The 12500-nt window shown below is 46.1% G+C and overlaps 1 protein-coding gene across 6 annotated transcripts in view; it reads right to left on the bottom strand.

Moving 5' to 3' along the window:
* Positions 1 to 5170: 5170 nt before the first annotated feature.
* Positions 5171 to 12500, bottom strand: part of tfec (transcription factor EC) — a 55407-nt gene continuing 48077 nt past the window's right edge. For 4 of the 6 annotated variants that reach the window (XM_062518650.1, XM_062518652.1, XM_062518654.1 and 1 more), the window contains 5 exons: positions 12493 to 12500; positions 10846 to 10902; positions 10652 to 10727; positions 9264 to 9411; positions 5171 to 6502 (listed from right to left, as the gene is read on the bottom strand). The exon at positions 12493 to 12500 is cut by the window's right edge and continues 113 nt beyond it. In XM_062518650.1, the coding sequence (XP_062374634.1) occupies positions 5969 to 6502; positions 9264 to 9411; positions 10652 to 10727; positions 10846 to 10902; positions 12493 to 12500 (823 nt within the window). In that variant the 3' untranslated portion in view covers positions 5171 to 5968. The remainder of the gene's footprint in view (positions 6503 to 9263; positions 9412 to 10651; positions 10728 to 10845; positions 10903 to 12492) is intronic. The other 2 variants (XM_062518651.1, XM_062518653.1) reach the window with 1 other exon arrangement.

Below are 12500 nucleotides of genomic sequence, written 5' to 3'. Positions count from 1 at the left end.
CGAGGTGGCGGTAGCGGCAGATTAGCATAGCCTCTGCCGCTAAAGCGCTGAATTTATTTCCTAAACGAGCCGGGAGAAGGAGGCCATGGCCGTGAGGGGCCGCACTTGATTAGAATATGCTGCCTAAGACGCGGGGCAGAGAGTGGCGAGCGAGAGAGGCGGGGGGTAGATCTCCAGGCCCTGTGAATAACAGGGGGCATCAGGGGACGAATAATCAGCCCCCAGCTAGCCCCTAACTGCCCCCCCCCACCCCTACCACCTTCAAATCTACCTCCACCCTGACTCTCTCTCTCTCTCTCTCTCTTTCTTTCCCCCCTAGCAGATCACACCCTCACATCCCCCACCTCCACGCTGGACCCTCTAGAGTGAGAGAGTGGAATACGGGGGTCTAATACAGACGTAGGCTAGCACCAGCAGAATGCATTATCATATGCGTTTTAAACAGGCCTTAAAAGGGGGTACTGTGTGAGTCAATGTATGTCCACTCACTCTCCCTAATGGCTGTTCTCACTCATATATTAAAATTCATTTGCATGCGTTCGAGTGAGAAATGTGCGGTGTGGGCCTTTCTCGGTTCTTCTGGGGAATTGACAGGTTTTTTTTGCTGTGTGAGATTCCTTGATGAATTTTCATGTGTGAAACCTCCTAGGTAGATCACAGCTTATTCCACCTTTTTTCCGCCCTCTCTCTCCCTCTCTCCCGCTCGTTCTCTCTCTTTCACACACACACACACACTCACACACACACACACACACACACACACACACACACACACACACACACACACACACACACACACACACACATTTTCTTTCCACGATATTTTACTGTACATTAATGCTACGCTGGATCTCTGTCAATTCACTTTGTCCTAATGATGCATCGCTGGTCCCTCACCCATGACCTCTTGCCATAGCCGTGACTGCACACACACACACACACACACACACACACACACACACACACACACACACACACTGTCTGAGAGAGGAAAAAATGAGGCCTAAGACACCAAAGGTCAGCTTTTCGTCTACAACCCCTCCTTCCCTATTCCACCCGGGTCCGCCCCACCCGACTGCCTCCATCTGTTGCACATCTGGAAGTGTGCGCTCAAATAATTGGGAGTCAATTTGTTTGAAGTTATGTTTTTGGCATCTGGCGCGATTCATATAACTCTGGAAATCGCATCGGCGTTTTACGGCGGCCAGGCCCAGCTGGGCACTTTTCATCTCGTTTGTGTTCCGTCGTTAATGCGCGCGGCCCCAAACTCCCCCCCCACCCCCCCCCCCCCCACCCCCTTCTGGGCGCTGACGTGAGAGCTTGGGGAGACACAGGCAGGCGCCCCCCCCCCCCCTCCTTCCCCCTCTCCCCCGTTCTCCCCATCCCAATAAATGCTGAAACTGGGGCCAGACTCAAAAGAGCATGGGCGGGAGGATGCCTTGACCAGTTTGTGTGTGTGTGTGTGTGTGTGTGTGTGTGTGTGTGTGTGTGTGTGTGTGTGTGTGTGTGTGTGTGTGTGTGTGTGTGTGTGTGTGTGTGTGTGTGTATGTGTGTGTGTGTGTGTGTGTGTGTGTGTGTGTGTGCGTTTGTGTGTGTGTCTGGAAGGGCAGGGGGTTGTGAGGTCACTGTGTATAAAATCAGTGGAAAAGTTCAAATGTAGTTCAACAAGTATGGCCAACACTGAATTCTGAACCCTCCCCAAAAACAGGGAGAAAAATAGTTATTCACAGTGAGATTGTGGTTAATTTGGTCATGGCACATTGTCACGGCCACAGTTGTCATGTGCTTGTAAATAATAGTGAAATGTTGTGATTTTGGAGGGAGTGTGTGCATGTGTGTGTGTGTGCACGTGTTTCTGTTCTGTTTGCCTTTGTTCATATTTTTGTCAGTTTCCATGTCTGCTCCGTGCATGTGTTTATGTATTTACCAGTCTGGGTATTTACAGCTCTGAAAAACGATAATAAGTGACCACTGCACATTTTTCTGGTGCCATCCTACGGTTGCTGAGTGACATTCGAATGAGTCGACAGTCATATTCCACAGTTAAGAAACCACTGCGAATTTGAATATGACCGTCAACTCATTCAAATATCCCTCAACAACCGTGGGATGACACCAGAAAAATGTGTAGTGGTCTCTTCATTTTTTTTTTCCGGAGCTGTAGATGATAAATAAATAAATAATCCTTCAACTTGGTCAGGTGAGAACAGCCGAGCTGCTGAACATCTGCAGCGCAGCCTGCCGACGCCAGCCCTTCACCTGAATGTGTCTCCTGGCCCCCGCGCTGCTGTTGTGTTGACAGAGCTGAGCGGAACGGCGCGGTCTCCGGGGACGACGCCACGACAGCGTCACTTCTCACCTGTGCTAAGCTGCCATTTAACACACCTGTTTGCGAGACAAACATAAACAAGAAAGCAAACACACAGGCACAGATGAATGTCAAACAAATGTGCGCATTTCAAATGCACGACACATGCACTCATGCACGAATACTTAATAGCAATCAGTGGGTGCATATACACACACACACACACAAACACACACAAACACACAAAGATCTGTGTTGTGATTATGGAGTCAACAGATGTATAAGTCTCAATCAGAGGGTTAACCGCAAACCCAGCGGGATTGTGGGAAACGCGTGCCAGTTTGTTTGTTACACTGCGTTTGGCAGTCAGTGGGAGTCTGATCTGTTTGGAGTGGTAAACTAGAGTCATGCTGTGGACGCTGTGCTCTTGTGTGTGCTGTGTGCTCTGTGTGTGTGTGTGTGTGTGTGTGTGTGTGTGTGTATGTGGGGGAGTGGGACTGCACACGCAGTGTCTTACTCCCACCTGCTGGTGAAACACAGCAGCAAGTGCAAAAAAGGTATGGGAAGAGTGAGAATAGACCTGAGGCAATTACACACACACACACACACACACACACACTCACACCTGCTTTCATGTTCAATGATAGACAATAAACAGTGTACAGTGTATGTAAGAAACCATACACATTGAAATGCAAACAGTTGTTTTAGATAACAGCGATAAAATGTATATTGATATCTCTCCTGTTTTAAAAAATATGCATCAAGTCAAGTCATGCATCAAGCCTGGAAATAACTGTTTCAGTACACAGCATGGCAATTAAGATTCAATGTAAATAAATATCTAAGCATGTTTGATAATGAATTTACTGAATAATTATAAGTGCATAATTACTTGTGTTTTTGTCTCTCTCTCTCTTGCTCAAAAACAACTAGCGTTTTCATTATCTTGTACTCCCAATTCCCCCTTGATAAGCCTCACGCCTTTAAATCCAAACCGAACGCACTAGAAATCAATGCATGCATGCCCTCCCTCCTGCTTTGATATGGAGCTTTTTCAGGGTGGAAATGGGGAACATGAGCAGCCATTAATGACATACAGAGGATCTCTCTCTACCAGCCAAGCTTGATGGGGATTGCAAGATGCTAAGAAAATGATCACCCCCCCCCCAACATCCACCAACACACACACACACAAACACAAACACAAAGGGGGAAAATTGCACTGATGAAAATGAGTGGCCATCACATGGAAATATAGCGAAGTCTCTGTTTTCTTTTTAATGAATATATTTACCTTCCCATAATTGCTCCAGCCAATTAGGCGTAAACATCGCACAGGTCTTTGTAGTTGGCAGAGTCTGGTGGTTCAATTTTTATTTTCGAGCCGACAGAAGGAGATGCAAGCTGAATCGCATTCGATTTCATTTCAGAGAAACATACAAGCTAATAACATTCTAAAACATTAATTTAGACACGCTTTGATGAGGAACACAGGGTATCCGCGGAAATGCATAGACGTGTTTTTTTTTATGTTTCTTTATTTATTTTTTTGGTCTCTGGTGTTTGTTGTATTATTAATGCATTATTTCAGATATGCTTGAAAAATCTCCTAATGAAATGGTTCTTCAAAAAAGCCCATCGTTTGCAACTAACAGAAGCGCCTAAATAAAACTTTAAATCAACTCCAATAAACTTTTCAGAGTGGCGAGGGAGAGGCTTTGGTTTTCATGGGGGACTTATGAGAGCGTCTAATATAAAATTACTCAGTACTCAGATGCACAGACACACACACACACACACACACACTCATACACACACTCTTCCGCACATACAGTACACGTAAACACACACACACTATGCAAATATAACAGGGAGGAGAGTTCAACTTCCTCCTTATAAGTAGTGGAACGCAAGAATTTCAAGAGTTACTTCTTCAACAGTTTTTTCTACAGTCTTCTTCTTCTTCTTGGGTCTGGTTTTAATGGCCTCTCTCTCTCTCTCTGTCTGTCTCTCCCTCTCTCTCTCTCTCTGTCTGTCTCTCTCAAGCAGTTGGGTAATTATGGCTATTCTCCACCTCGTTAGTGACCCTCAGGACACCAGTGTTCATCAGTGCGCTGTCATTTAGTCATGACAATCACACTCTCCAGCGCTCTCTCTCTCTCTCTCTCTCTCTCTCATCCTCTCTATCTCTGTCTGTCTTTCCTTCCTCTCTCCCTATGGCCCCCTCTCTCAATCTATCTCTGAAACACACGGTCACCGTCTGTCTGGACTGTTCTTCACTCCTTTTTGTCTGCCTCTCTCTTTGATTTTGTGTTTATGTGCTTGCCCCTTCTCTTCCTCTCTCTCCCTCTAGCTCCCTCTAGCTCTCAGTTTTTCTGTCTCGCTCTACCTCTCTCTCAGTCTCTCGCTCTCTCTGTCTGTCTCTCTCTCTCGTTTCTTTCCCTCTTTATCCTGTAGGGTGTAAAACCCAGACACCTTTTTCTCTCATGTTACACTCACATTCTGTTGAGAGGCAATCAGCCCCAGAGTTCAAGGAGAGTGTCTGGGGCAGCTCCACACTTGACCTTTGACCTGCTGCAACGCATCACAAAGTGCTAGCCAATCATAGGCTCCATGGGTCAAGAGGTGTCTCGGGAGTTGTTCTTCTCTTCACATGAAGAAAAGTTGGTTTGTGCGTGACAGTAGGAAAATACATCTTTTTTTTTGCTGTTAATTGCAGCTATACTATACTTGGAAAATGAGATTGATGGGTCTTTGATAGAGAGGAGTACCGTTACCGGCCAAAAAATGTGTGTCAGATGATCTTTAAAGATGGACACCTGACATAAAAGTGTAAAAATCAGACTGATGTAAAGTCACTGAAAATAAAAAGGGGTTTATTTATCTTTTCCCCACCCCCAAAAAAGAATACAAAATGTATCATGTTAGATGATGTAAGAAATATTGTTTTCAAGAATACATGGATTAAAACATATAAATACATAAACATACATATTTTCTTAAAAAATACATTTAAGACGAGACAATAGAAGGGTTTGTTAGGTATTTAACTAGTACGATTATAATTGCATTGCTATGTCCGTTTTCTTTTTCTTTTTTTTACAAAGCATCAGATTAAGGCAACATTGGCCACTTTGATTCATAAACCTCAATAAAGAACGTTTAAGAAACATTTAAAACGCATCTTTCCTGCACAGGGCAGGCATCAGATGTGGTCAGTGTAAGAACTGCATACAGTAGGAGAGTCATTCAGTCTGTTTGTGAATGCAGGCTGCACAGTGTTCGCAGAGTTCTGTCAGGATCTCCCATCATCACTGGATCTCCCTTTTTTTGTCTTAATGCGCTTCAATGAATGTCGGTAAAATCTGGGAGTATGGAAGGAGGGAGTTGCTCCCTCTCTCTCTTTCTTTCTCTGTCTCGCTTTCTCACTTTCTCACTTACTCTGTCCATTCCTCATAAGCAGTTAGGCGGTTCAGGAGATAAGGGCACAGAGTCTCAGGCCTCTAGCATGAAATGTCTTTGTGTAAAAATGTCTTTTTGCCTGAATGTTGTGTTCTGGGAGTGTGTCGGAGAGGGAGGTGGCATAGCCACAGAGGGGTCAGAGGTCAGGAGGGTTCAAAGGTCATTAAGGGACGGGGGGGGGGGGGGGGGGGGTTATCAGAGGTCGTCGTCATCGTCCGAGCTGAAACTGGAGTGGTGGCTGGAGCCCTTGGAGGCGTCGGGCGAGGCGGCGGAGAGCAGGGGGTCGGCGCCGAACGGCGAGAGCGGGTCGTCCATCAGGATCTCCTCCAGCCGGTGCTCCTCCTTCAGCGTGGCGCTGAAGAAGTCCGTGAAGTGCGACAGCGGGTCCGAGAAGGTCGTCGAGCCGTCGCCGGGCTCCCCCGCCCCGCCCGTCGCCCCCGACGACGGCACCGAGGGCATGCCGCCCGTGGCCCCGCCTCCGCTCGGCCCGAGGGGGCCCCCGCTTGTCGCCACGGCGGCGGCAGCACCGCCCGGTTGCGCGCCCATGATCGGGGTGCGGGGCAGGTACTCGGCTCCTCCGTTGAGCTCGTCGGGGTAGAGGGGGGGCTGCTGGGCTCCCTGGTGCTGCTGCTGCTGCTGCTGTTTGAGGAGGTGGCTGGACAGCTCCACGGTCCCCAGAGAGGTGGCCATGTTGGGCAGACCATGCGCACGCGCCTGGATCTCAAGTTCCTGAGGAGATAAAAGCAGACACAGGAGAGGATAAGCGGGGTTAGACCACGGAGAGGACACAAGGAAAGTTCTAGAGTTCTAGAGAGAGCAAAACCACAGAGAATACTGTTAAAATACTGAAAAACGCCAGAGTGATAAACTGCTAAGATGACCAAACACGAAGGACCACAGAAAACACAGTGTAGCATACTATGGAAATAGGTTTTCACAAGTGCAGTACATTGAAAACAAAGAACCTTTACAGTAAAGAATAATGCACTGCAAGCTAATTCAATTGAATATATCTCCACCACATCAACATCCTCTCTCCCTGAAGCCTTGTTCTCTCAGACAGTGTAAGACAGCAGTGGATCTGAACCAAACAAGACGGAATTGAGGGACCGATCTGTTCTGGAGTCAGTATCTATCTGGCCACTGCCGACCCAAGCACTGAGCACCACCACATCAGTACTCATGTCCACCCCATAGCACTGCCTGGTAGACTGATGGTGTTTAAACAGCATCCCAATTTAGCACTGGGGGAGTGATTAATCTGGCTCTCGGCTCTCTACAAAGTGTGTGTGTGTGTGTGTGTCCAATCACTTCATCTACATCCACTACAAACACACACACACCCCATTTCCACTCGGAGTGATCCATCCTTTGAGCTTTGCCATCATAAATATGACAGGGGCAGAGTAAGGAAAAGAAGGACGGGGCGATGGGGGGGGGGTGGGGGGTCAGCACATCATCAGTCTGTGTCAATACTGCTCCAGAGGACGCCTGTTCCTCACAAAGGCCTGCCTGGTGCAAAGCACGACACAAGGCCTCTTCTCATCTTACACCTAGTAAAGTTATGACTGTCAAATATCGCACACCCTCTCAAAATCGTTAGACCACTGACCAATAAAATCCTGGTCTAAAGGGAAAGGCAAATATAAAGCTCAGCTGAAGACGCCATTTCAGGAGATGTAAGCAGCCCTTACAGCAACCAGTCCCAAACAACTTCTCTGCAGGATAAATATCCTTAGGATTTTTATTTAGTCATTCGAACATTACTGAGGTGAGTGTTGCTTTTTTCAGGATACGTGAAGTTAAGTGAAGTTAATTTCCTATGCCCTAATGCCTATGAGTTCAAATAATAAGAGATTGCAGAAAGCATGTAGGCTACTCTGATAGTCATTAACAGGTTTTAGCAAAGCAAGGTTAAATGTGGAATCCCTCTGCTCCATACATGTGCAAGCAGTTTCCTACAAAAGCGTTGACTGTCAAAATACCAACGCGCTGTTTGAAGTTGTGCTTCTTGCTGTTAAAGGGAATGACACTCTCTGACACTCTCACTGGTTAAAAGAATGTTACGCCCAAAACACACCTATGACTGATTAAGAAACAGAAAAAACACCCTTTTGCACAATGCTGATGTAATGTGATGGATGCAACAATGCTACAGTGGTGATTCAGTGCTGAATAGCGCTACAGTGCTGGTTCAAGGTTAAATGCTGATACAGTGTTGAACAACGGTGGCATACTGACGCAATGTTGAACACCAGCACAGGATTTGGGTTGGCATTTTCTGCCAGTGTTTGTCACTCCTGGTGAGCAAGAATGTGGAATCCGTGGCTCATCTCTCTCTCTCTCGCTTTCTCTCTCTCTCTCTCTCTCTCTCTCTCTCTCTCTCTCTCTCTCTCTCTCTCAAATACTTAGGAGTCTTTCAGTGGAATCCACAGATAAAGAGCTGTTTGTCTATCAGCTGAAGAGAGAGAGAAAAAAAAAAGTGTCATCTATACATAAAGCGGCCTTTTCATCCCTGTGTAGAACACCTTGGCAATCCATCCAAGGCGTCTGAATGAGAAGACGGTGTGGGCATGGACCCATAGTGGCATATGTTGGCATGGTGGCATATGTTGGCATGGTGGCATATGTTGGCATGGTGGGGAGCGCACAGATGAGACAAAGCCAGGGTCCCCAGAGCAGTAGAGGTGTGTGTGTGTGTGTGTGTGCGAGTCTGTGATGTCTAATTAACCGTGCTGGTCTCTCTCCCAGTTTGTGTGCCCTTTGCATATAGTGTGTCACTAGCAGGCCAATTGGACTGCGTGATCTTAACCAGCTTTCCCTTCTTGCGTGAGAGCTATGGTATGCGGGCCATGTGAACATACATTTGTTTCTGTGTGTGTGTGTGTGTGTGTGTGTGTGTGTGTGTGTGTGTGTGTGTGTGTGTGTGTGTCCTCTGATGCAGGATTTGATAATCAAGTAATTACTCCAGTGGGTCCAACTTCAAAGCAGAGGGAGGGACACAGTGGTTACTCACATCAGTGGGAAGCCTGGCAGACAGGCATGTAGGTATAGGGATAGAGGGAGAGATGGAGAGAGAGAGATGAAGGGATAGAGGAAAGGAGGAATGAATAGAGGGAGAGATGGACAGAGAGATGGAGGGATAGAGAGGAAAGGAGGAAGGGAGGAATGAAGAGAGAGCAAATGGCTTCTTCATGCATCTGTCCATGTGTGTATTTCAGTTTGTTTACTTTTGTTTTCTCCTTGATTCTGTCTAATTGAACTGACACCAAGTCTTTTCTTCGTCTTGTACCTTTTGTTGTGGTTTTCCTCTTACCCTCTCGGTCTTTCTAACACACACACCCACAACCACCCACCCACACACACACACACACACACACACACACACATACATTCCATCCGTCTCTCTCTCTCCCTCTCTTCTGTGAGAGCGTATGACGACGGGTGAATAAAGGAGTGTGTGTGTGTGTGTTTTGCGGCGCTCTCGTACCTGGATCCTGAGCAGCAGTCTGCGGTTGGCCTGCTCCAGCTTCTTCTGCCGAGTCTCCAGCTCGCGGGCGTGCTGCTGCTCCTTCTGCAGCCACTTGATGTACTCCACCGAGGCCTTCAGGATCGTGCCTTTGTTCCAGCGCATGTCCCTGTGGAGCACCGCGCAGACAACAGGACAGAGAGAGAGAGAGAGGGGGATAGAGGGAGAGAGGGGGGGATAGAGGGAGAGAGAAAGAGAAGAGAGTGTGGAGAGGGAGAAAGAGAGAGAGATAACCTTTTAAACACAAGTCCACGTGTCAGCAAGAATGCTCGCACCCCAGAAAGAAATGAACAGAGAGAGCGAGAGCGTAAAAAAAAAAAAAAAAAACTTACAAAGGCTCAATTTTTATATATGAATAAGGCATAGTGATTTACACGACCAATTATTCATTCTCGGACATTACGTCGGGCCCCCTGAATGGGATTTTTAATAGAATACTTAAGTACATCTGGAGAAAGTCCATTCTGGGGGTCCTTGTGTGCTAAAATTAATCCCTGGGCCAAAAATGAGTGTCGGAAAACGGGTGTGTAAAAAAAAAAAAAAAAAAAGATTGGACTTAGAGGAGGAAGCAAAGAGCACTCGCTCCTGATACCATTACTTTTTTAAAAGGAGTGTGAAAGCGAGCGAGAGAGAGCGAGAGACCTGGTTAAAAATCATCCCTTTCCACCCCGAATAAGACGTCTGGGGTTCTGATGCCAGTTAATAATCTCCTTTATCTTGAGCTAATGGCACCGGCGACAACAGTCGCCCTCCATTTAAATTCCATCCAAAGTTCAATTGAGCTGGGCCAATGGAGTCCCATTCCGGGCTGAGCTACCCATCTCAGGGGCCAATTGTGCTCCAACCTGCCTGCTCTTGACCTCTGTCTCATTCAAGGACTTTGAAAACCTTGACTGAAAAAAAGAGCAAGAGACTTCAACAGTCCTTGCTCAAACATGAATCAGAAACTTTGGGTAGCACTTTGGAGCCTTGTGTAATATCAAGACAAGGAATGGATGAACACATTGTTGGAAGAAAATAAAAGGCTTACTGTTTATATTTATGCAGGATTTGGCCCCAGTTACTATATGGTAGGTAGGAAAATAAAAGACTATCACAATGTATTTTTTCCTCTATCTGATTTTTTTTTTTCAATCACACTCTAATGTATAATCAAAAATACTTCATACTATCATATTCACTTTGGATAACATTAATGTAAATTATAACTGTGGTATATCATCTATTTCCTGTTTAAAGGGAGAAACTGCTATTGATTGCTGGAATATTGTTAAAGTATGGACATTGGCTGATGTGACCCTAAGCAATTTTTTTAATGGAGAACAGTTAAAAGTGACTCAGACACTCACGGGTCATTGGACTTTGGTATGAGTGTCCCCAGCTCCTTGATTCTGTAGTTGATGTTGTACCTTCTCCTCCGTTCAACTGGAAGACAAACAGAGCGATCGATGAAGACGTGTCCACACAAATGATTTTTTTAAGAGCAAAACCTAATCAATAATTACAATGTAGTCCGATTAATTGTCAGTGATGAAGCACTCACTGAGATTGTGGTTGTCTTTTTTCTGTCGCTCTTTGGCCATGACTCTGGTGTCGTGCTCTATAAAGAGAGAGAAGAGAAAAGAAGAGCAGAGAGAAAGAAAAAAAAAAACAAGAGAGAAAGTTCACATAAGTGGTGACAACACCAAGCTAACAGACACACACTGACATACACATAGACATACAGACACACACACACACACACACACACACACTCATCACCCTCACAAAGATCAGTCAGATCAACCCTTTGCGCCCTCGTTTGCAGTCTAGGTCGTGATCACACAGGCTCGCTCATGGAGCGTCTGACCCCTTGGCTCGTCGTGGCACCCCGATCCCCCGTCTACCGCCGGCACCACGCGACCCCTCCGACCACAAACAGGAGTGACCTTTTCACCCCCTCCGTCCACCCTCAAAGAGCTCCCTTCTTCCCAGTCCACAGAGCTCCCTCTCTCTGGCGCTCTCTGTGGCCCCCTCTGTGTCCTTGTTAACATACTGAGACTCACAATCAAGTCAACTTAACAAATTTGCTAATTTGGTAAATTTAGTGAAAAAGGATGAGCTGGGGCAAGGGTGGGGGTCGGAGAGGGCGGGGTGAAGGGTGGAGGGTGGAGGGGGGGTCTGGGAGTGGAGAGAGATGCTCTCTCAAGTGTTCATATTCACATTCACATTCTTCCAAATTACATAATTGGGCGGCGTGATTGGATTTCTCAATCTGTTTTCTGTTGATTCAATAAGGCCCATTTAAAGCCCCATGTAACACGCCCATTGTCTGGGGCCTGCACACTTATATGAAAAAGACTGTAATTTACTTATTTGCGCATCGTAGTGAAGCGTTCTTCAGGCATCCTTTCTATTTCCTAAATCAATTAGCTCTACTTGATGCATGACATTCATAAGAAAAAAGACTGTGTGCATTTACACAGAGGCTTTTTGTGTTGCTTGCATGCACCATGGCAAACTCATTGCCATTTTTTTCTTCTTTTTCTTGCAAAATGATTTACTGATTATCAGTAAAGAGGGAGATGTAACTGCAAGCCAAACAAGTTTTGAGCATACTTTGTGAGGGGAGAGAGAAAAAAAAGAATCTACAAATAAGATGAAAACATATTTTTGTGTTTTCTTTTGAAATTCGGCCGCATTTGAAAACATTCAACAGATGATTATCCAAACAGACTTAAATCAGTCCTCTTCCCCTCCTTAAGTGCATTTCACGCATACGCACGTGCAGCATGCATTCAACTGCCCCCAATGACTCAACTGCGGTTTAATTGGGCTGCTTATTATGTCCAGTATTAAGTCAAGCTCTGTCAAACCCAATGTTCCTAAGATTCACTTAGGAAACTCTCTCTCTGTGTGTCTCAATCAGTGACACTCTCTTTGTAAAGTAACCATCCCTATTCACCGACACCCATCTTCCCTCACCCTCTTCGATTAAGAAGTATGTAAGAATAAATGTGAATATGAAGTCCCCCGTCCCCCCCCGTCCCCTGCCCCCTTCCCATACCACCCCTGATTTCTGTGTGTATGCTCGGTTTGTAAGAAATGTCGTTCGTCTCTGACTTTCATAAAAAAAGCAATGTGTTGGTACGGGTCTTTTTTGTTTAACATTAGCTATTAGCTCTGCTCTGCGCTGTCGGATTTGCCGTACCTGTCACC

Source organism: Sardina pilchardus, chromosome 17 (assembly GCF_963854185.1).
Source record: "Sardina pilchardus chromosome 17, fSarPil1.1, whole genome shotgun sequence".
NCBI classification, from domain to species: domain Eukaryota; kingdom Metazoa; phylum Chordata; class Actinopteri; order Clupeiformes; family Clupeidae; genus Sardina; species Sardina pilchardus.
This window is presented reverse-complemented; position numbering and strand designations above follow the sequence as displayed.